This window comes from Prionailurus bengalensis, chromosome B3, assembly GCF_016509475.1.
Source record: "Prionailurus bengalensis isolate Pbe53 chromosome B3, Fcat_Pben_1.1_paternal_pri, whole genome shotgun sequence".
Lineage (NCBI taxonomy): Eukaryota > Metazoa > Chordata > Mammalia > Carnivora > Felidae > Prionailurus > Prionailurus bengalensis.
The window spans coordinates 126,553,970-126,577,868 of NC_057355.1; the positions used below are offsets into that span (position 1 = coordinate 126,553,970).

The window sequence follows — 23,899 nt, forward strand, 5'->3', positions numbered from 1 at the left end:
AATTAAAAAAAAAAAAAAAAGTAAATATCATAGTACCCAGTTCTAATGTAGTTGGGACTGCACACAAAACCATGCATATATAATTTATGTTATACATGAACAGAGAGGTGACATGATCAAATCATGTTAGAAACATGCTGACAAAAGACTTCCGGCAAGCACACTAAAGGTATTTACTACCAGGTGGGTCCTTCCTACCTATGGAATGCTTTAGCAGTATGCATGTGGTATGTCTACACTGCTCACTGTACATAAACCTGGGATGTATATATTTATGAGGAATGACTTCCTAGAAAATATCACACAAGCTATGCAGTTATCACAGAATAAACTGGAGATGTTTCATAATGGAAATAGCCCCATTCATGGACGTAACATTCCATATGCATCACTCAGAGGCTTCGTACGTTAAAATCCAGGCCAGGGTGCATCCTAGTTGAGGCAAGCAGTAGCTGGCAGCAGCCCTGGCAGTCACAGACTTCTCGACACTTTACCTGTGTCTTGTGATAATTGTATCTTTGAACATATTAGTCAGGTTTGGTGCTGGGTAAGATCTCTCATTTGTCGGAGTCCAATATACCAATCTGACCCATTGGGTTTTCTCACAATATTTAATTTGAAAAGGAAGAATCAGGATGAATGATATATTTCCTAAACATACCCACCAAAAAGGACTACCAGTACTGACAACTAAGTTGCAGTGCATGTCCCTGCTGCCTAGATTGTAGTGTCTAAATACAATTTCCACTAACAGGAATCTGGTTGGGGGGGGGGGGGGCGGGATGGCTGATTCATTTCTGGGTTAGGAAATGTAAAAGATAATTTAAGACATCCTACCCTGCCTGAAAAGAAAAAATGTTTAAAAGTTACCTACAATTAGTCAAAAGAACAAAGGAATGAACTTAAAGGAACTGTAAACAGGCACAACTGGGGTCACGTGAACAATGAAGAAGGGTGACTGCAATAGCGTGAAGCACCAACATGTGAAACCCACAAATCTGTAATGATGCTGAGAAGCAAAGCAAAAGCAAAGCAAACAAAAACAAACAAAAAAATGTACTCATTGGCCTCCTTTGGAGGTTACTAGGGCACCAAGTTATTATCTGAAAATACTTCAAGGGAAAAACTCGAGCATTTATCCTGCTTATAAGGACTATGTTTCAGGGTAACCAAATAGTTGATGAGGGAAAGTTTCTCTTCATAAAAGAATCCCAGAAAACAAATGCAGGTAGAATTGTATGTTAGAAAGCCATCACTTTGCAATTCTTAGTGAAATCCAGACAACAAACAAAATGGTTGCCGAAACCTCTAGGAGAAATGTCTGTGAGGAATTTTCGCATGGCTGGATCAGGCTGACACACCCAGCTTCATTGATTCATCACCAGAAGTGGGACAATCAGATACTATATGCAATGCAATGTAAAAGGAAGTACACAATATGCTATGAGATATTCTCAATAAAAAACCAGAGCTGAATCTACCCAAGCCTGTAGAGCTAACTCCCAGTTTACAGACTAGACAACAGACAGTGGAACACGTTAAATTATATTACAAGGATATGACCAACTAGATCCAGAATGTGGGAAACTGTATAGCACAAAGGACATTATTTTCCTAACAAATAAAATGAAATAAAAAACAAGGGAGAGAGAATTGTTATAGATTAAGAGAAACCTATGATCTTAGTTTGGATACTCATTCAAACAAATCACTTCGGGGCGCCTGGGTGGCGCAGTCGGTTAAGCGTCCGACTTCAGCCAGGTCACGATCTCGCGGTCCGTGAGTTCGAGCCCCGCGTCAGGCTCTGGGCTGATGGCTCAGAGCCTGGAGCCTGTTTCCGATTCTGTGTCTCCCTCTCTCTCTGCCCCTCCCCCGTTCATGCTCTGTCTCTCTCTGTCCCAAAAATAAATAAACGTTGAAAAAAAACAAAACAAAACAAAAAACAAATCACTTCTAAGAAGATATTTGAAACAGCTGGGAAAACGGAGAGGCTGGGGATTGAGTGATTAAGGAATAACAGCTAATTTTGTGGGTGTTCTAATACTATTGTGGTTTTGTTGGAAAAAAAAAAGTCATACTTTGAGAGATACATACATAGGTGAAATAACATGTGGAATTTGCTGTAAATACTCTAGGAAAGAAAAGAGTTAATGTGTGTGGGGTGGCAGAGATGCAACAAGAATGGAATTGTAGAGGGCCACTGACTCTGGGAGATGGGTACAGGGGCCCATTACATCCTCTACTTTTGTGCATGTTTCAAAGTCTCCCTTATAAAACATAAAAAAGAATGAATTAAGCTATAGTATTTGGCAAAAACTTAAAAATGGTAATACACACTGGCTGAAGTGCAGGAAAAGGAGCAGTTTCAAAGGAAGTAAACAATTACTTTTCCTAAGAACAATTTAACAGTATGTATCGAATGTCTTTTAAAATTTTATATTTAGTCCAGCATATTTAAAAAACTAATTCTCTAAAAATTTTCATAGATGTGCATAAGGATACATCTAAAATGGTCACCCAACAAAAAGCATTGTAAACAACCTATTTCCAACTTATGACATGTCAATTTTTTTTTTTTAAGTTTTACTTATTTAAGTAAATACCCAGCGCGGGGCTCAAATTCAGGATCCCAAGATCAAGAGTAGCGTGCGCTTCTGACTGAGCCAGCCAGGCACCGCTACATGTAAAATTTTTTATAGTCATTAACCATCACATTGTAAAAGAATACTAAATGATAAAGGAAATTGTTCAAGATGAACTGTTAAGGCACAAAATATGGGCTATAAAATAGAATATACATTTTGTCCCATTTTAGTCTTCTGAAAACTATGCATTTAGAAAAGATCCTGAGTTTTCTCCATAATGTTAACAGCTGTTATGTCTAGTTGATGGAATTAAGATGCTTTTAATTTTTTTACACAGTTTTTCTATTTGCAAGTATGGGTATTTATAATAAAGAAATTGTATTTTTTTTTTTTTTCGATGTTTATTTATTTTTGGGACAGAGAGAGACAGAGCATGAACGGGGGAGGGGCAGAGAGAGAGGGAGACACAGAATCGGAAACAGGCTCCAGGCTCTGAGCCATCAGCCCAGAGCCTGACGCGGGGCTCGAACTCACGGACCGCGAGATCGTGACCTGGCTGAAGTCGGACGCTTAACCGACTGCGCCACCCAGGCGCCCCAAGAAATTGTATTTTTGAAAGGTCAAATCTGGATCAATTTCTAAAAGTAGCTAGTAATGGAAATAATAAGTGGGTATGGTAGTGATATCTGAAATAATAAACTAAATGACGGGAGGCTGATGGGACAGGGCAGAGTGGATTCATTAACAATTAATTTTAGAAGGATAGGTATTTAGCACACTCTATTGTGAGAAAGAGCAAGTTGTAAATTTAAAAACAGAGGGTGTCAAGAAGGTTAAAGTTAGAAAAGAATTAAAGTGTATGTGAGCTTCAGTTAGAGGAATAAACACCTACATCAATTTCCTACGGTGACAGGGAAGGTTATTGTAGCAAAAATCTTAACACAATTCTGAAAATAATCAGAGCAGCATATTAGACAATCTCTCTTGAGTTTCTATTTTGTGTACCACGTGGACAGATAATTATATACTGGAGTGCAAAAAGAAATGTTAGGATATTACTGTAATACAAACGCAATTCTGATCATCAAATTCAGCTTATGTAATGGGTCAAATCCATTAAATGAATAACTTTGACATATAAAAATCTAGAAAATCCTATACTACCACACTTCATATATTATATATGGTTCAAAATTAGAAACCAGACATAAACACTGGTTTAAATTTTAGTTGTCTCCTTCCTAAATCAGGCAAAAGCAAAGAAAATGCCCAGTCTACCTTGTTTCCGTACTTTTGATGGTTCTTCGTAGTCCTGGTTTTCTGGATTTGGAGATTCTAGAAAGCTGATTTCTTCTGTGACACTTTCCGCTTCTTGACTCCTGAGGCTGTCTTCCTCTTCTTGAATAGGTGATTCTAATTCTGATTCTTCTGAATCAAGAAAGATTTGACCAGCGACTACTCTGCCTGCTGTGCTGTGGTCCTTTACCGACGACTCATCTGATGGCAAAGGGGTCTGAGAATGTAAAGTATTTTTAGTTTCCAACCTAATTTGACCACTACTTTTATTAATCCAGATACATCTCCTTCAGCTGTGAAGGAGCTGGTCGTCTCTCTAAACTCTGAATACATACCACTGTGGTATGTATTCATCACATGCCTTCATCACTTGCCTAACCTGACTCTTCCAATCTCAACTTAAATGTTACTTCCCCCAGGAAGCCTTCCTTAATTCCTGAGGTCTGGATTAGGGTCTTTCCCTATAAGTTCCCAACATCTCTTATACTTCCCCTTATGCTAGCCCTGTACTACAACTTTCTGATTCTTATCTGTGTTTCCTCAAATCTAGAGATCAGAGATCATAACTGAATGGTTTCCTTGGATACATAATAATCAGCCTTATTCACTCAACCAATTTAGCTCAACAGATGTATAAAAATTGATATATAAGTGGAAACAAATGGCAGAGGTTAAGCCTTCAAAATTAAAAAAAACTTAAAGAAAAACAGAAATAAAATCAATCTCTCATTAGGCAGGAAAAGTGTTACTGCCTTGGGGCGCCTGGGTGGCTCAGTCGATTAAGCGTTCGACTTCGGCTCTGGTCATGATCTCGCAGTCCGTGAGTTCGAGCCCCGCGTCGGGCTCTGTGCTGACAGCTCAGAGCCTGGAGCCTGTTTCAGATTCTGTGTCTCCCTCTCTCTCTGACCTTCCCCGTTCATGCTCTGTCTCTCTCTGTCTCAAAAATAAATAAACGTTAAAAAAAAATGTTACTGCCTTCAGGCTCTTACACAGCACATTTAAGTTAAAATTAAACCTAATAACCAACACTGTGAATGAAAACACAGTATTTATTATTCTCCTTCCTACAGGTCAGTGATTCCTAGCTTCCCCCCCTCCGGAAGAACTAGTACATTGAATATCAGCTATGTTTTTCTTAACCCAATTCTATGCTCAAAAGATGCAGATTTCATATCCTTTTTAAGATACATGAATTCATAGTTTTAAATTGGGCATTAAATACTGGTCAATGTGAATTTTAGTACACACCTTGGAATCTAAGGATTCATCTTGACTGCCTTCCTCATCTGTAAAGAAATTTTAAGACAATTTTAGTCATCCTTCTCGCTGGAAAATTGCAGGTATTATTAAAGCACTTAATAAGTACAACAAATAATAATCAGACACTTGATAAATACACCTAGAATTACCTAAAAATTGCTTGTGCTCAGCAACTGCTCAGAAAATACTAGGTGAAAGCAAAACAAGGGGCTGGCTGGAGTGGTCCTTCTTCTCTCTCCGGGCACAACGGCAGCTCCATCTGTTATACAGGCAGGAAGACCAGCTACCTCTACCACCACCAAAACCAGACACTTCTGCACATAACCATCCAATTCTTCTGTACATATTAAGTCTACTACTAAGAATGTGTTACTAAATTTATAAAAATCAATCTCTGATTTTGTGGTTCAGGATACCACCTATTATTTTCCTCTGATCAGAATCTGGAATTACATAGCTTATCTTAGTACTGATTAGCATCTTACTGTTCACTGAGACTACTAAAAATGGACACTAAGAATTATTATTATGTGACAGTAGAATTGCCAGACTAAGATATTTAGGATTTGTGTTCTACTCTATTCAGGATACAACCAGATACAAATAAAAAGTAGCATCAAACCATCATGTTTCTTATTAAGAAATTAAGATCTCTTATTAAATAAACAATGAATCCAGACCTTGGTTACACCTTTCTTCCAAACTCCTATCTGCTGCTTTGGCTTTGTCCAATTATGTTAACCTTCCTTCTATTACTCCTTTTGTGCTTTCCTATAACTTCTATTCTGGCAACTTGTCATTCTTTTTTCTGATCTTATACAAACACATTCAACAACACAGTGTCCATATGCATGTGTTTGATCTTTGTATTCCTGGCCAGTTTAAAAACAACTGCCACATGATCTCTAAGTTGCCTTCTTAGTCTTAAAATTACCTGATTTTATCCAGGAGTGAGCTTCAATATTGCCTGCTCTGTAAGTTATATGGGAAATTAACCAGCAGACAAAATGCTATAAAACCATGTGTTTTTTACCAGGAAATTTGGTGTTCTGGTTGTCATTTATCTTTACTTCATATGGTTACACCCTAAATATTATTCATAACTTGCAACGCTTTCAAGACTAACAAAAACATGCTTTGGGGTTTGTATTATCAAAGTAATGAGCTAACTTTAAGAAGTATAAGCAACTCATTATGTACAAAATACACAACACTATTTCACAGTATTTCTCTTGAATATTTGAGAAAACTAGTCTACTACTGAGGTTTTGCCATATAAGAAAAGTGCTGTCAATTCACATACTTAAACCATAGCTACTTCCACATTAACTACTTTTAGACTGCCTTCCAAATATGTTTTTTTTTCTGATGAGTGGGGATGAGGAAGGTATAGCATGCATTAGTCCCATAGTGCCCATAACATTTAGGTAGTGATGCCAGTTAATGAACAATCATCCTTCATGCTAACTTCTTCACAAGTTTTACCCAAAGCCCAAGTTTTAACACAGTTCAAATTCCATTCTCAGCAAATCTTGGATAATGGAAAAAAATTCATCTTCATTATATATCAAAGTTGTATGTATGGGGGCACCTGGGTGGCTCAGTGGATTAAGCATCTGACTTTGGTTCAGGGCATGATCTCACAGTTTGCGGGTTCGAGCCCCACATCAGCCTCTGGGCTGACAAGTCAGAGCCTGGAGCCTGCTTTGGATTCTGTGTCTCCCTCTGTCTCTACCCCTTCCCTGCTCATGCTCTGTCTCCTTCTCTCTCTCTCTCAAAAATAAACATTAAAAAAAAAAAAAAGGTTGTATGTATGGATGTGTTTAATCACAAACATTAACTAATATATCAAGAGCAGTCATTAAATGCACAGATATATACAGTATATACCTACATACTGAAACTTTAGATGAGCTGGAACTCTTAAATTACTGATCACTAAATCATGAAATTTAGTACCTTCTCAACACAGGTCACATACGTAGCTAATAGGTATATAATACAGACACCTATAAATAAATTTTAAGATATGTACATTTGAGACACTACAAGCTATTAGACGTTTGACTGGCAAAATGTGTTTCTGAACTCCAAGAGACATGGAAACTTGTGACATCAGGGTTATTTCACGTGAATTGCATCATGCTTCTCTGTCTCTTCTCTCTTCAAACTAGGAATATATACTAAGGTTACCGGTAAATAAGACAACTCTCTCTCATTTACTAAACTGGGAAAGACTACTCCAGATGGTAGTCTTAAGGCATAAGCTATTTTCTCTTTCAAACTGATATATCCATTCACATAACACTTTTATAGAAGTTGCTTATAATCTAGAAACTTCTCACATATAGCAGTCAGGTAACAAAGACACTGAAGTTATGCATAAATAAAAAGAAAATAATAATGCTTTTATCAGAACACAGACAGCAAGAAAAAAATGCAAAAGAATTCAACGAAGAGTTACACATTTCTCATTCAATAGCAACACATCCAAAATATAATGGTTTACATTACTTTAATAATTGTACACCTTCCTTTGAAAAAGACCAATTTTCCTTTTCATTATATCAGCTAACCAAACTGCAAAAAGTATCAGGGATATTCTTTCAGGGAAAAGTAATCATCACAGATTCATTTTCCAATTTGTTATGTAAACTAAACAGACTGATGGACCTTCAAACATAGAAAGTATTAAGAGTTTGGCGAAAGACAGCAGACATCCTGTTCTCTGATTTGCCACAGATTCTGTGCAGATCCTACAATACCCCTGATTTTAATTACTCCCAAATCAAGGCCTGGAGAGCTAGCTTCAAAACCTGCCTTCATTACATGTTAATACATACAAGGTTCAATACAGCAAGCTTCCTTAGCCTTCTTCTCAACGCATCAAGAGAGAGTAATACCACCTGCCCCGTTGACTCACAATGTTTTAAGGAACAAAAGAACAATGAAATTAAACATCCTCTGCAATCTCAAACTTACTCTTTGAGTATGATAATAGAACTATTATGTGAAACACTTGGCAGTGGATCTAATTTAAAAGATTCTGTAACACTGTTGGCATAAAGAAAAAAAGTAAACTATCTCTTCCTGTTGAAAATAAGAAAATATGTATTTCTTTTTTTTTAATGTTTTTATTTTTGAGAGACAGAGTACAAGTAGGGGAGGGGCAGAGAGAGGGAGACACAGAATTCACAGCAGGTTCCGGGCCCTGAGCTGTCAACACAGAGCCTGACGTGGGGCTTGAACCCACAAACAGTGAGATCATGACCTGAGAGGAAGTCAGACGCTTAACTGACTGAACCACCCAGGCAACCCAAGAAAACATGTATTTCTAAGTGAGAAAAATTATAGCATTTTTCATTATCAAGAGAATGAAGGAGAAATGCCTTTTTAATGCCCTCCTTTATTTATTCACAGGAAAAAGAAAACATTGCTAATAAAAGTTTCATATTTTTATATGCCTCCAAGACAAACTATGAAATAATAGCTACTAACAGTGACAGGATAGATATTTCCTTTGTTGGCTGATTATATTCTAACTGGTAATAAATGCAACTTGCTCTAGGTAACCACTAATATCCAAACTTTAAGTCAACACAAATTATGACCCAACACTTGAGTTTTAAATAGGAGCAAATCTTTAAATCTAAACTAATAATGAGGTGGACTTCCTGTATGAATAAGCAATTTAATGAATAAAAAAGTCAACTAAAAAGCCACGTACTCAATTTCTAAAACTTTACTTCACACAAGTGTTTTACCATATTTGCACTTCATGTGAGTACAGTACTGCCTTTATTGTTTGTCAGCACGCACATCTATACGGTTTTAGTTGTGGCTAAACATGGATTTTGCCTCTGCCAGAGAAATGCTCTGGCACAGTTTAACTACAATGGAAATCTCTGCTTACACCAACACAGTCCAAAGATTTAACATTTCAGTCTTAATAAACTATTATAACTACCCGAGAATCCCAACTGTTGCTTAAATGACTTCTTCAAGTATCATCTCCACTGACATGAAGCTCTAAGTATATGAAATAACTTAACGGAAGATGCAGGAAAATGTTTCTACGCTTTAATTTTCCTTAAATTGTGCAGACTGAACTCGGAGGAATATTTACCATGTTCCTTAAGTAGTTCTTATACTTTAGCGTGAAGAAATCACTTGTGAACTTTGTTAAACTACAGATGGCTGACCTGTTCCAGACCTAAAACTGCATGTTTAACAAACTCCTAAGAGGAATTCTGATGCAAGTGGTCTGAGGTCCATCAGTTACTCTATCCATTACACTCAACAGCTCCATTTCATACTTCTTTTGGTCAAATAAATGCAAGCAGGGCTTCAAGAGTTATGTAGAGTTTTTGAAGATTTGGTTATGAATACAAACCATCACTAAAAGGGGATAAGGCAGACCTTAAAGGATGATGTTGGCAGTTAAGTAACTAGCATATGCTTGTTGCTTTTGAAATGGTATCTCAAACCACATTATGGATAGAATTTTAGGTTTAGACCTCTCATTTTAGAAACAGAATGACGTTATGGCATCGACTTACAACTAGGACAGATAATTTGGGGATTCAAATAACCATCTGGGAAATTTTCTGTTGAAAAAAAAAAAGAGTTGACATTTATACCCTGCCTTGTTCCAAAAAAATTTAAAGCCACAGAACAGTTGTCTTGTTAACTAAACTGATTAAAATTCAAAAGCTTTATTGTACTAATTGTTTCTTTACCAACAGTTAGAAACACTGTTTCTTTATCAACATTTTCAAAATAGAAGTTTTCAGATGTAGGCATACTGAACTATTAAAAAATAAAAACCAAACCACAGTATCAATCAGCTAACTGGAAAATCAAGTCAAAGGCACATTTCTATATCTATCCAAAAAATGAAAACGAGTTGCTATACATTTTAAATCTATAGGGACCAAATTTTCTCAAAAATCATAGAGTTACTGTCAACAAACATGGGGCAACTCCAACGCCGTGACGGAGGTAAACACCACTTCCTCAGGAATATTTCCTGAAAAGGGATAGAGAGTGGGCACAATTATACCAAAATTCTCCATTTTAAAATAGACAAAGAGACAAGGGATCACCTCAGGTACTAAGTAAATCCGCCAAACCACTGTCAACATCCTGGTTTTGATGGCCCTTGTGATAGGGCTCAGTGATAGATCACTGGCTCAGTGATAGATCCAGGTGTGTCAATTACTTAACTTACAAATCTCAAGCACATAATCTGTATGAGAGTTGAGGAAGTTCCAAAAGGCTCAGGTACCTCTGTGGATCTAAGCCAGCTGTTGGGATTCATTTCCAGGGTCAATTCCTCATTCGCGAGGAGTCGCTTAAAGTTTGTTAAGTGAGGAGAGGTGTGGGCAGGGTGACCGCCCCTTCTTTCCCTCCCCTCTCTAGCTCCCTAAATACCCGCTCTAGTCCAGGCCAGCCAAAGTCCAAGGAAAGACAACGAGTGACAGGCTAGTGCGAGGTGTGACCAGAGAGAGTGGAGTCTCCAGCTTGAGCCCCCACGGCCCTGCCCCGGGATGGAGGCCGGGGGGCGGTGGCTCCCGGCCTCCAATCCGAGGGGGCGGATACTAACCCGAGGACGCCGAGGCCGAGCCCAGCAGCACCGCACAGAGCAGCAGCGTCAGCCCAACCCGGACTCGCATCCTGCTCTCGCGGCCGCTGCCACCCCCTGGAGCTGTCGCTTTCGCCTCTGCCACCACCAACTCAGCCACCGCCACCGCCTCGCCGCTGCTCTTCCTGCTCTGGTCTCCTTCCTCCGCCCCTTCCCAGGCCTCCCTGCCCCAGTGCGCAGCCAATCCCCGCCCGCCGCCGCGGGCTCCGTGCCCAATCGTCGCAGTCTTCCCGCCCACCCCATTGCTCCGCCCCCGGGGTCATGCATTGACCAATCATTTTGCAAGGTTCCCACACGGGCTTTCCCGGTAGGACCACGGCTTCACCGACATGGCCCCAGCTAATTGGTAGATCCTGGGTTCAACCCTCCCGGAATCCGAGCGTGGGTCCAGGGCCGGGAAGAAAAGAAAGTCACCCAGGACTACAATTCCCACAATGCACTTCATGGGCTTCTCTCGACGTGTGCTATTGGAAAACGTAGTACATTGTGGGGCGAGATTTAAAAATGCAGGTAGGTGGCTGTCGAAGTTAAGAGAACTTACTTAAGTAACATCTGGGGCAGACATTAATTCAAGGCCACGAACTCACAGCCTCTGTGTGTGTGTGTGTGTGTGTGTGTGTGTGTGTGTGTGTGTGTGTGCGTGCCAAAATATGTATCAAGCAACACACATTGTAAGGGTGATAGTTTGCAATGTGTATTAAGCTCTTATTCCTCTTTGTTTTATTTAGAAATTTTGAGTTGGACAAAGTGATATCAACACTGAGGAAAAATACAACAGCTAGACTGAGTTCGAAGTATTTTTTTGAACTTAGGTAAAACCGTGCCATATGTACAGAAACCAGGATAGAACTCACTACCTGCCCCCCTTTCCCTGACAAAACAAAAGGAAAGAAACCCCTTCCAGTGCAGATCATTTCAATGCTAGTATTTATTTTTAGGAGGACCACCAGATAATAATCATCTGTAAGACGTGGCAACAGCCTTTGCAAAAACCCTTTCAAACACTTGTCCTTATTTCTCTCTTTTTGTAAGTGACACTGTTCTCTTCGTTGACTAAGTTCAGGAGACTGGGTTGATGTATTTGGAGATAAATGTGATGGTGATTGATTGCATTGCAGAAAAGGAAAGAGTCTTGTATGATAACTACCAACTTCAGGCATGCTCCCACTTCGGTAGTGGGGCAGTAGCTTGTTGTTCCTGCCCCTGCTTCAAATTGTGTCATTTTGTTTTCCCTAGCATCCACCCACTCTCAACTCAGTCCTGGAACTGAGTTGAGCTCAGTTTGAGGTCAGGGTTCTGGTCAGGACACCGGCCACATGTCTTAACGCCTCCAGACATTTTCTTCTGTCTTCTTTGATAGAAAGTCCTCTTTTCCAGGACGAGGATAAAAAGTTAACTGCTGGAAAACAACAAAAAACTAACTGCTGTTCCACATTCACATGGGAGGGGATGAAGGAAAAAGATTGTCCTATTATAATTGTACTACTGCCTCCTTGGCACTCATCTCTGTTTCTGTCATTACAATGTTTCCTCAGAGTTCCTCTGATTATAAATCATAGAGTAGGGGTGCCTGGGTGGCTCAGTTGGTTGGGTGGCCGACTACAGCTCAGGTCATGATCTCGTGGTCTGTGACTTTAAGCCCCGCATCAGGCTCTGTGCTGACAGCTCACAGCCTGGAGCCTGCTTTGATTCTGTGCCTCCCTCTCTCTCTCTGCCCCTTCCCTGCTTGCTCTCTGTCTCTCTCTCAAAAATAATAAACATTAAAAAAAAATTTTTTAATCATAGAGTAAAATCTGGTATATTTTCGTCCCTTTTTCATCTTATCGATCATTGCATCCTAATACTTTGAGCTATGTAGTTACTCTTTTTTTTTTTTCTTTTTTATTTTATTTTTGAGACAGAGAGAGACAGAGCATGAACGGGGGAGGGGCAGAGAGAGAGGGAGACACAGAATCGGAAACAGGCTCCAGGCTCTGAGCCATCAGCCCAGAGCCCGACGCGGGGCTCGAACTCACGGACCGCGAGATCGTGACCTGGCTGAAGTCGGACGCTTAACCGACTGCGCCACCCAGGCGCCCCTGTAGTTACTCTTTTATGTGACTATTTTTCTCTTTCTCACTCAAAATTTCCCTCCTGGGTCTCATTTTCTGTTACCTGCATCGTGCACCTGAGTTCTAGCTATTTTCACCGTCATTCTCCCATGACTCTTACCTAAGTCTCATAGAGCCAGATTCATTTTCCTTTCAAAATTAAATTTCAATTCAATTAAAATTAAATTGAAATTCCTACTCGAAATTTTTCAATGACTGCCTTTGTCATAAGATCGAAAAAATATTAGAACTTCTCCTGAAAAAATAGGAACTTGTGCTGACAGTTTTATTTTCTTGAGGAAGTACTGGGAAGACATTTCTGCCTTCTGCGGAAGAAGCAGCGATTATCTGATTGATAGATTAGGGAATGACTGTTCACTGCTTGAGACTCAGCTTTACTTTTCATCTTTTTCTTTCCTATGTGCTTCTTATATTCAAGGTCCGGTGCTAAGTGCTGCATGAATACATTTGCCACTTCTCTGACTAATCTCCTGATTTCCACATGAACACACTCTTGCCTTGTCATGGGCTCCTTTACCCTCTCCCCACTGCCCTTGCTTCCTCTTCTTAGCCACAGCCATGGCATCCTTCCCACTTTCACTTGGATTTCATCTTGGCCGAGCCTTCTCTGACCAGGCCAGTTCTCATTATTCTTTATGTCTCTAAGGGTTCACAGAACATTCACAAACTTGCCTTTTAAATGGGATGTAAACTTTCTGAGGCCAAAGACAATTATTTAATTCTGTGCATAGATATATATCATTGGACTTGCCACTAAATAGTTTTTGTTGATTGATAGTACACCTTAGTTATAAAGTATTTTAATAAAAATAAGATCTTATTATAGATAATAGATAATTATAGATTATTATTTTAATAGTAAGATCTTCAAAGTCCTTGCTATCTATTATAAGCTTAATCTTAAAATATTTTACAGGGAAATATTAAGGAGCATTTGCACCCTTAGGATACAGGAAATTTACTTCATTCCTCTTCAGCTCTGTAAAAATGAGTATATTAATAACATCTTCTTCACCAGATCTGTTGTGAGGTTAATACCTCAAAAGAGGTATGCAGGAAAAGAGAATGTTTTACAAATATTATTTCTGATTGATTGCTTGGTTGAAGCAAAGAAGGAAACCAAAATACTACTTTTTATTAAGACTAATAAAACTAGTTTTATTCACTTAATTTGAAAAAGGTTTAGAGCTACTAGAGGTACTGTCTTTAGCCAACAGCGAATAATTGACATCTTCTGAGAATGCTCATAGGACCTTGGCTTTTTGGGGAAATTCCAAGTCTCCAAAACAGGTCTAGTGGGGAAGACTGGTGTGGGAAACCAGATTTATTTTAACAGCCTGCTAGATTGCATGATGATTAATTAGTGAAAAGGTTGTGAATTCTCCATGGCCTTACCTAGTCCAGGCAAACATTCATCAAGGTTTCTTGCCAACATTCCCAGTTAAACTTATGTACTCACTCTACTTGTACAAAATTTTAATATTATTTATTAATTCATAGACTTCTTTAATATTTGCTCAGCTGTCTCTACTCTGTTTAACTTGTCCTATATCAACATTCTGGATCAGTGTCATAGATTTCCAAGTTGCAGAAAACCTGTTTGCTTGGCATTACAACACAGCATAGGACCCAATGGAGGTAGATAATAAGTGCCTTTTCATGCAGAGGACACTGATGTGACCTTATTCCGTTGAAATGAATCAAACAACCGGCATGTATTGAGAACCTCCTGAAAGTATTGAGCACATAAATCCAGTTTGCTCTTTGTTTATGGATAAGACAACCCCCAGAGCCTTTTCCTAAGAATGCAGTGATTGTCATTAACTCTAGTCAAGTATATCCTTTCCTGTGCTATTCTTAGGCATCTGTTTGGTTGACCATGTGCACAGGCTGTCAGCACTTGAACCAACATATCTGCCAGGGCAGGATTAGGGAGAGACAAGGAGCAGAATATTTTCCCTTTAAAGCTTAGAGAATATACTTTCTTTGATATAGATGAGGTAAATTTAAGTCGTTATTTTGTGTTCACTTCTCCTGGATAAATGAAAATTGAAATCCTTGCACCGAATCATGATTTAGAACCTGACATCTCCTCATTCACATTCTCAGTTCCTTGAGTAAATGGGCAATAGGTTCTTTACTTCATTTTATTAACTGTAATTCCAGGATTGTTTATAGCAGACACATAATTAATCGTCAAATAAACTTTGAATGTACATATAGCTCTCTAAGGTTATAATTGTCATAAAGATCAGAGTGTAGATCCTGATTGCAGAGCACAGTGTTCAATATACCTAAGCTCTGAAGCTGATTGAATGAATAGGGTGTGGCGTGTGTGTGTGTGTATGTGTGTGTGTTCAGGCTCTACTAAGTTTAATCCTGAAGTGACATTTATTTTGGAGGTGTATATCCTTTCTAAGCAGTGTTGATTCATACCAGATAAAGGAAAGGCCGAGATACCTTTATACCCTGAAGAAATGGACAGGCATCTTTTGGTCTAATTTTTTCATAGATTTATTAACTACAGTTCTGGAGAGAGACTGGATTAAAACTAAATTTCAATAAGAACTTGATTAAGTGAACCTTATAAAGTGGAGATAAATGCTTTAGAGCTCCTATTAAATTCAGAATACTTAACTGAGTAGACGGCAATGTATTTAATCAGTGAATGTTGGGTTAAGAACATTATATTCATAGGATAATGCTTCCTTCCTTCCTTCCTTCCTTCCTTCCTTCCTTCCTTCCTTCCTTCCTTCCTTCCCTCCTTCCTTCATTCAACAAATATTTTCTGGGCACTGTCAATGCCTTTCTGCTAAAGACCACTAGGGACACCCCTGTAGTTGAAAACATTAGGTTTAGTACTTACTAATGAGGGAGAACACATGCATGGCATCTCTCTCTGTAAGGAGGCTTTAGAAAGAACCTATTATAGGATTTGGACTTTGGTTGGGTAATTGGTGGGAGGATCCAGGAAAGTTGGGTTTGGTCTAGATTGGATGCTGTTAGCAGTACCCCCGATTTCTATGATTTGGTAGAAATCAAGCAGTAAACCTTATCTGAAAGGAGAGGAGACTAGAATGAGGATGAAGCAATCATTGGTGAAGAAACAGTAGTTACTTATTTTAGCCAAGAGATGAAGTGTTTAGTATTTTGTGGATGACACAGGGAACTTGTTTCTGTCTGTGCTTAGATAAAATGGTGAAATGGTTTGCTTTGTTTCATTTAATCTTAGTTGCAGAGTAGCCTGTCTATTGTTGGTATTCTGTGATTGTTTATGTCCAATAGGAGAAGAACATGGCCTGGTTGTGAGTGTCAGGCCGGCTTCTGCTTGTCAGGCGTTCCTCTTTTTCTTTCTCAGCACCTACTGTTGAGGTACACCAGGTTCTTGATGCTGAGGATTCAGTGATTAATAAAACAGACAAAAATCATAAGAGTGTACATTCTAGAGAAATAGAATAAAAGAAATAATTATAATTATTTAGAAGGTGATAAGTACTACAGAGAAAAAACATAAATAGTACAGAAGGGGAATAGGGTACCGGGGGGTGACTGGGGACCACCATTTACATTTAAAGCAGGGAGGTCAGGGAAGACTTCTCTGTAAAGCTCACATTTGAGCAGAGACTTAAAGTGATGAGGAATGAACCATGAAGACATGGAGTGGATCTAGCTGTTCTGATGGGTGTAAGGTGATATCTCATTGTGGTTTTTTTTTTCAGTATATGAAATTTATTGTCAAAATGGTTTCCATACAACACCCAGTGCTCATCCCAAAAGGTGCCCTCCTCAATACCCATCCCCCACCCTCCCCTCCCTCCCACCCCCCATCAACCCTCAGTTTGTTCTCAGTTTTTAAGAGTCTCTTATGCTTTGGCTCTCTCCCACTCTAACCTCTTTTTTTTTTTTCCTTCCCCTCCCCCATGGATTTCTGTTAAGTTTCTCAGGATCCACATAAGAGTGAAAACATATGGTATATGTCTTTCTCTGTATGGCTTATTTCACTTAGCATCACACTCTCCAGTTCCATCCACGTTGCTACAAAGGGCCATATTTCATTCTTTCTCATTGCCACATAGTACTCCATTGTGTATATAAACCAGAACTTCTTTATCCATTCATCAGTTGATGGACATTTAGGCTCTTTCCATACTTTGGCTATTGTTGAGAGTGCTGCTATGAACATTGGGGTACAAGTGGCCCTATGCATCAGTACTCCTGTATCCCTTGGATAAATTCCTAGCAGTGCTATTGCTGGGTCATAGGGTAGGTCTATTTTTAATTTTCTGAGGAACCTCCACACTGCTTTCCAGAGCGGCTGCACCAATTTGCATTTCCACCAACAGTGCAAGAGGGTTCCCGTTTCTCCACATCCTCTCCAGCATCTATAGTCTCCTGATTTGTTCATTTTGGCCACTCTGACTGGCGTGAGGTGATACCTGAGTGTGGTTTTGATTTGTATTTCCCTGATAAGGAGCGACGCTGAACATCTTTTCATGTGCCTGTTGGCCATCCGGATGTCTTCTTTAGAGAAGTGTCTATTCATGTTTTCTGCCCATTTCTTCACTGGGTTATTTGTTTTTCGGGTGTGGAGTTTGGTGAGCTCTTTATAGATTTTGGATACTAGCCCTTTGTCCGATATGTCATTTGCGAATATCTTTTCCCATTCCGTTGGTTGCCTTTTAGTTTTGTTGGTTGTTTCCTTTGCTGTGCAGAAGCTTTTTATCTTCATAAGGTCCCAGTAATTCACTTTTGCTTTTAATTCCCTTGCCTTTGGGGATGTGTCGAGTAAGAGATTGCTACGGCTGAGGTCAGAGAGGTCTTTTCCTGCTTTCTCCTCTAAGGTTTTGATGGTTTCCTGTCTCACATTTAGGTCCTTTATCCATTTTGAGTTTATTTTTGTGAATGGTGTGAGAAAGTGGTCTAGTTTCAACCTTCTGCATGTTGCTGTCCAGTTCTCCCAGCACCGTTTGTTAAAGAGGCTGTCTTTTTTCCATTGGATGTTCTTTCCTGCTTTGTCAAAGATGAGTTGGCCATACGTTTGTGGGTCTAGTTCTGGGGTTTCTATTCTATTCCATTGGTCTATGTGTCTGTTTTTGTGCCAATACCATGCTGTCTTGATGATGACAGCTTTGTAGTAGAGGCTAAAGTCTGGGATTGTGATGCCTCCTGCTTTGGTCTTCTTCTTCCTTTGGCTATTCGGGGCCTTTTGTGGTTCCATATGAATTTTAGGATTGCTTGTTCTAGTTTCGAGAAGAATGCTGGTGCAATTTTGATTGGGATTGCATTGAATGTGTAGATAGCTTTGGGTAGTATTGACATTTTGACAATATTTATTCTTCCATTCCATGAGCATGAATGTTTTTCCATTTCTTTATATCTTCTTCAATTTCCTTCATAAGCTTTCTATAGTTTTCAGCATACAGATCTTTTACATCTTTGGTTAGATTTATCCCTAGGTATTTTATGCTTCTTGGTGCAATTGTGAATGGGATCAATTTCTTTATTTGTCTTTCTGTTGCTTCATTGTTAGTGTATAAGAATGCAACTGATTTCTGTACATTGATTTTGTATCCTGCAACTTTGCTGAATTCATGTATCAGTTCTAGCAGACTTTTGGTGGAGTCTATCGGATTTTCCATGTATAGTATCATGTCATCCTCTTCCGTGACCTCTCGTCTGCGCTTGGCTCCAGAGACTCCGTTCTGCTAATCCTCTGGCGGTTTTCTGGGTTATTTAGGCAGGTGTAGGTGGAATCTAAGTGATCAACAGGACGCGCGGTGAGCCCAGCATCCTCCTATGCCGCCATCTTCCTAGTAACCTCATTGTGGTTTTTATTTGTGTAACATCTGAAATAAATCAAACATAATAAATAAATACATACATACATACCCTTATAAATAAATAAATAAATAAATAAATAAATAAATAAATAAATAAAAGTATGTTAATTACCCTTCAAATAGAAAATTAAAAAAAATTTTAAAAATGTGGACATGAAGAGCCTTCCAGGAATAAGAAGCAGCCCCGATAAAGGTTCTAAGACAAGAGCATGTCTCTTATGCTCCAAGAATAGCAAGGAATCCTATGGCTGTAGAAGCAGGTGAAGGAGGAGATGGCAGGAGAACGGGAGCAGGGGAAGTCAGAGAGTGACTCAGGCCAGATGGTGTAGGGATTTTAGGTCAATATTAAGGGGTAGTCAGAATGCTACTTTTTATGACTCTGAGATTGGCTCTCTTGAAGTGTGGCTTGGATAGTGGCCTGGAGCTTCCCCCTCCTGCATGAAAATAAGCAAATAATTACATAATCCTTTTTATTAATTGTTTGGATATAATGCTAAAGTAACCAATCAAAACAATTGTACTCAAAAGTTTGATTCAGCAGGAGTTAGAAACTGAGATGGTAAGTACAAAATTGAGACGGTAAAGGAGAAAGATCTTCAAATAAGGATCCCCAAAATATTCAAATAATATTGTTGTAAATGCAAGTCACATGGAAGTAAGTTGAGAAAACATTTACAATGCAAAATAAGTTTTTTTTTTAAGTGTATTTATTTTGAGGAGCTCGTGCATGAGCAAGTGGGGGAGGGGCAGAGAGGGAGAGAGAGAGAATCCCAAGCAGGTGCCCTATGCAGGGGCTGAACTCACAAACCATGAGATCATGACCTGAGCCAGAATCAAGAGTCAGATGCTTAACCAATTGAGCCACTTAGGCACGCTTTGATCATTTCCTACCCTTAAAAAATTTTTTTGAAGGTTTTATTTTTATTTTTGAGAGAGAGAGACAGAGACAGAGACAGAGACAGAGACAGAGGAGACAGAGGATCTGAAGCAGACTCCACACTGACAGCAGAGAGCCAGATGCAGGTCTAGAACTCATGAACCATGAGATCATGACCTGACCTCAAATCTGATGCTTAACTGACTGAGCCACCAGGCAACCCTGATCATTCCCTATTCTTGAATAGGTTCCCAGCTATGCCATGTTGACTTCACATAAATCCACCCTGAAGGGCAGCATTGACAAAAAAAAGAAATGTATGTATTATGTATATACTAAGATATACAAGAAATACATATTTCATATATGCATGAAAAATGTTTGTACACATTGGCACAAATGTATATAATTAAAACAATTGAGAATAAGTTGCAGGCATGATGCTTCTCTAAACATGTTAGTATTTCCTGAAAACAAAGAATTATCTAACATAGCCACAGAACTATGATCAAAGTTAGAAACTTCACACTGATTCAATACTATCATCTAATCTACAGACTTTATTGATCTTGTACTGACTTGCCACAATAATGTCCTTTCTAACAATAGAAAATCCAACATCATCAGTTGCATCCAGTTTGTCACATCTCATTAATGTCCTTTAACCTGGAACAGTTCTTGAAAGTGTGTGTGTTTCTGAACCACTTGATACTAATAATTTTTAAGTGTATAAATAAGTTATTTCATAGAATTTACCCTAATGTCAATTTGTGTTATGATTAGATTCAGGTTATGTACATTTGGGAAGACCACCACAGAAATGATGCTGAATTCTCTTAGTGCATCATGTCAGGCACCAAATGCTATTGGTTAGTCCAAATTCTGGCAATGATAATGTTAATCAATTAGTTAAGGAGGTGTTTCATTGTATTTACCTTTTGCAATTAATATGTATCTTGAAGAAGACACTTTGAGATTCTGCAAATATCTCACTATTCCTTAAACATTCACCCACTAGTTTTCCCATGTATATTCATGATTCTTGCCTGAATCAATAATTACTATGACAGCTGCCAAATGGTGATTTTCTAATTCTATCATTCCTTCTACATTTATTATTAGCTTTCTAGCGTAGGCACAGATTTTTCTTATTTATTTCTTCATTTAATTGATTAATTTACATTGTTACAGACTCACACATTTTTTATTCAATACGTTATAATCCTACCTATCATTATTTTGATGTTCAGATTATCTCAGATTTAGCCAGTGGGCGCCTCTTCAAACTGACTACTGTATCTTTTTGACAGCATTCTTACATTTTTGCACTACTTACATTTTTTTTCTACTTCCCTTGATCCAGTCTTGGAATCAGCCATTTCTCCAAGCAGGCCTGCTTTTCTTCAGTGGAGAATGGTGTTTATATTCCAAGAGTATTCATTACTACTGGGTTGTTAATGTTTCTAAAATATCTTAGCAGATGGAGCTGGGAAGTGTGTGTGTGTGTGTGTGTGTGTGTAGGTATAGATGTGTGTATGTTTATGTGTGCATATATGTATGTATATATAAATGCATGCATACACACATTCATAATACACATAACTACACATATCTATACCCACTTCTACATATATTTTTTAAGTTTATTTATTTTGAGAGAGAGAAAGAGAGACAGAGAGCAGGGGAGGGTCAGAGATAGAAGGAGAGAGAGAATCCCAAGCAGATTCTGCACTGTCAGCACAGAGCCCAATGTGGGGCTCGAACTCACAAACCATGAAGTCATGACCTGAGCCGAAACCAATAGTTGGACGCTTAACCAACTGAGCCACCCAGGTTCTCCCATTTCTATATCTATTTATGTCTTTCTATATATTAAAATCTCTGGAAAATGAATGAATGAGCCACAGAGAAAACAGGAGAAAATATTTGCAGTGCATATTTTTAAAGGGAATTTGTGTCCAAAATGTGTTAAGAACTTGATAATAAACACATAATGAATATATTATTTAAAACTATCTAGGCTATAAACATAGACATAAAATAAATGTGAATTAAGTAATATGAATAACAAATATAACACATGTATATATTTATGTAATAAATAGAAATACAAAATACAATAATAAATATACAAATAGAATAAAACATAATAATAAAAATATTCCACAAATGGAAAAAGTTTGAACATGCCCTTGCAAGGAAAATAGGTAAGTAGAAAATAAGCACGTGAAAAGGTGTTCAACATCTTTAGTCTTCAAGGAAATGTAAATTAAAATCACAACAAAATATCACTCCCCTTAAAATGGCAGAACTTTTAAACAATGACAAGTATTGATGAGGATGTAGAGCAATTGGAACTTATAGGGCTGTAAAAGGGTACATCTGCTGAAAAAAATTTTTATCCATAGTCCTTGTGCATGAAACATATATCGACCCTGTAACTTAATGTTTTCATTCTTTTTTTTAAATTTTTTTTTCAACGTTTATTTATTTTTGGGACAGAGAGAGACAGAGCATGAACGGGGGAGGGGCAGAGAGAGAGGGAGACACAGAATCGGAAACAGGCTCCAGGCTCTGAGCCATCAGCCCAGAGCCTAACGCGGGGCTCTAACTCACGGACCGCGAGATCGTGACCTGGCTGAAGTCGGATGCTCAACCGACTGCGCCACCCAGGCGCCCCATTAATGTTTTCATTCTTAAGTGCTTGCTCAAGAGAGATGAGATCCTATGTTCATAAAATGTCTCATGCAATAATGTTTCTGGTAGCTAAATTCATAATAGGGAAGATCTTGGAATCACTTAAAATGTTCACCTTGTGAATGGATAAGCAAACTGGTATATTGATACAATGGAGTGTTACTTGGCAACAGAAAGGAGAGAATTATTGATATGTGCATATCATGGACGAATCTCAAAAACATGCTGAGCAAAAGAAAACAGACATGAAAGAGCTCATCTTTTATGATTCCATTCCTATGGTGCTCGACAACAGTTACAGCTAACCTATAGTGATAGAGTTCAGAACAGCAGTTGCTTAGTGGTTAGGGTGGGAAGGGGAAAATTAACTGGAAAGGGGAAGAAGGGAACTTTTGGTTAATAGAAATCATCTATAGTCTAATTAGCTTGTGGGTCACATAAGTGACAGAGATACATCTGTCAAAACTCATAGAACCATGCCCTTAAGATCCATGCATTTTCATGTATGTAGATGATACCTTGTGGCAGGCAGACTAATGCACCCCTTACCAAGATGTTCCTAATCCCCAAACCTGTGTATATGTTACCTTTGAAAGCATAGGACTTTGCTTATGTAATTGAGTTTAAGGGTCTTGAGATGGGAAGATTCTCCCAGATTAGCCAATGAGAATGGGTAATCATAATGTAATCATAAACTTTCTTACAGGAGGGAGGTGGGAGGGCCAAAGTCAGAGAGAGAAGAGGAGATGCTATTTCTGAAAGAGGACCATGAACCAAAGGATGCAGATAGACTCTAGAAGCTAGAAACAGCAAAGAATGAATTATCCCTGGAGCCTCTGGAAGGAACACAGCCCTGCCAACTTCGTGATTTTGGCCTTGGAAGGTCCATTTTTGGACTTCTGACATTCAGAACTGTAAGATAATAAATTTGTGTAGTTTTAAGTCACAATGTTTGTGGAAATTTGTAATAAGCGGCAGTAGTAAAGAAGCTAAGATACATAGGCATACCTCATTTTATTGCGTTTCACAAGTACTGCATTTTTTCATAAGGTGAAGGCTTGTGGCAACCAGCATGGATCAAGTTTATCGGCACCATTTTTCCAACAGCATTTGCTCACTTCCTATCTTTGTGTCACATTTTGGTAATTCTTGCAAAATTTTAAACTTTTTCATTGGGCACTCACAATGTGCCTATTATATTTGTTATAGTGATCTGTGGTCAGTGATTACATCTCACCAAAAGCTCAGGGATGGTTAGCATAAATTAAGGCATGTACATTATTTTTACAACATATGCTGTTGCACACTTAATAGGCTATAGTATAAACATAATTTATATGCACTGGGAAACCAAAAAATTCATTTGACTTACTTTTTTGCAACGTTTGCTTTATTGTAATATTGGCTTTATTGCAGTGTACCGGAACCAAAGCTACAGTATCTCTGAGGTATGTCTGTATTTCATTTTGAAAAAAAAAGGTATTAAAAAATGAACGTGGGGTGCCTCAGTCAGTTAAGTGTCCAACTCTTTTTTTTTTTTTAATTTTTTTTTCAACGTTTTATTTTATTTTTGGGACAGAGAGAGACAG

At 38.5% G+C, this 23,899-nt stretch overlaps 1 protein-coding gene and 1 long non-coding RNA gene across 2 annotated transcripts in view; one reads left to right on the forward strand and one right to left on the reverse strand.

Annotated features, from left to right (window-relative positions):
• SEL1L (SEL1L adaptor subunit of ERAD E3 ubiquitin ligase) overlaps window positions 1-10,972 on the reverse strand; it is a 54,103-nt gene extending 43,131 nt beyond the window's left edge. Inside the window, exons 1-3 of the mRNA XM_043556781.1 lie at window positions 10,747-10,972; window positions 5,130-5,167; window positions 3,864-4,098 (exon numbers count right to left, since the gene is read on the reverse strand). Of these exons, the coding sequence (XP_043412716.1) occupies window positions 3,864-4,098; window positions 5,130-5,167; window positions 10,747-10,816 (343 nt within the window). The 5' untranslated portion in view covers window positions 10,817-10,972. The remainder of the gene's footprint in view (window positions 1-3,863; window positions 4,099-5,129; window positions 5,168-10,746) is intronic.
• A 203-nt stretch (window positions 10,973-11,175) lies between these two features.
• Window positions 11,176-23,252, forward strand: LOC122467972. Its single transcript, XR_006293114.1, has 2 exons — window positions 11,176-11,295; window positions 23,017-23,252. It is a non-coding gene; the product is annotated as an uncharacterized LOC122467972 (long non-coding RNA).
• Window positions 23,253-23,899: the final 647 nt, after the last annotated feature.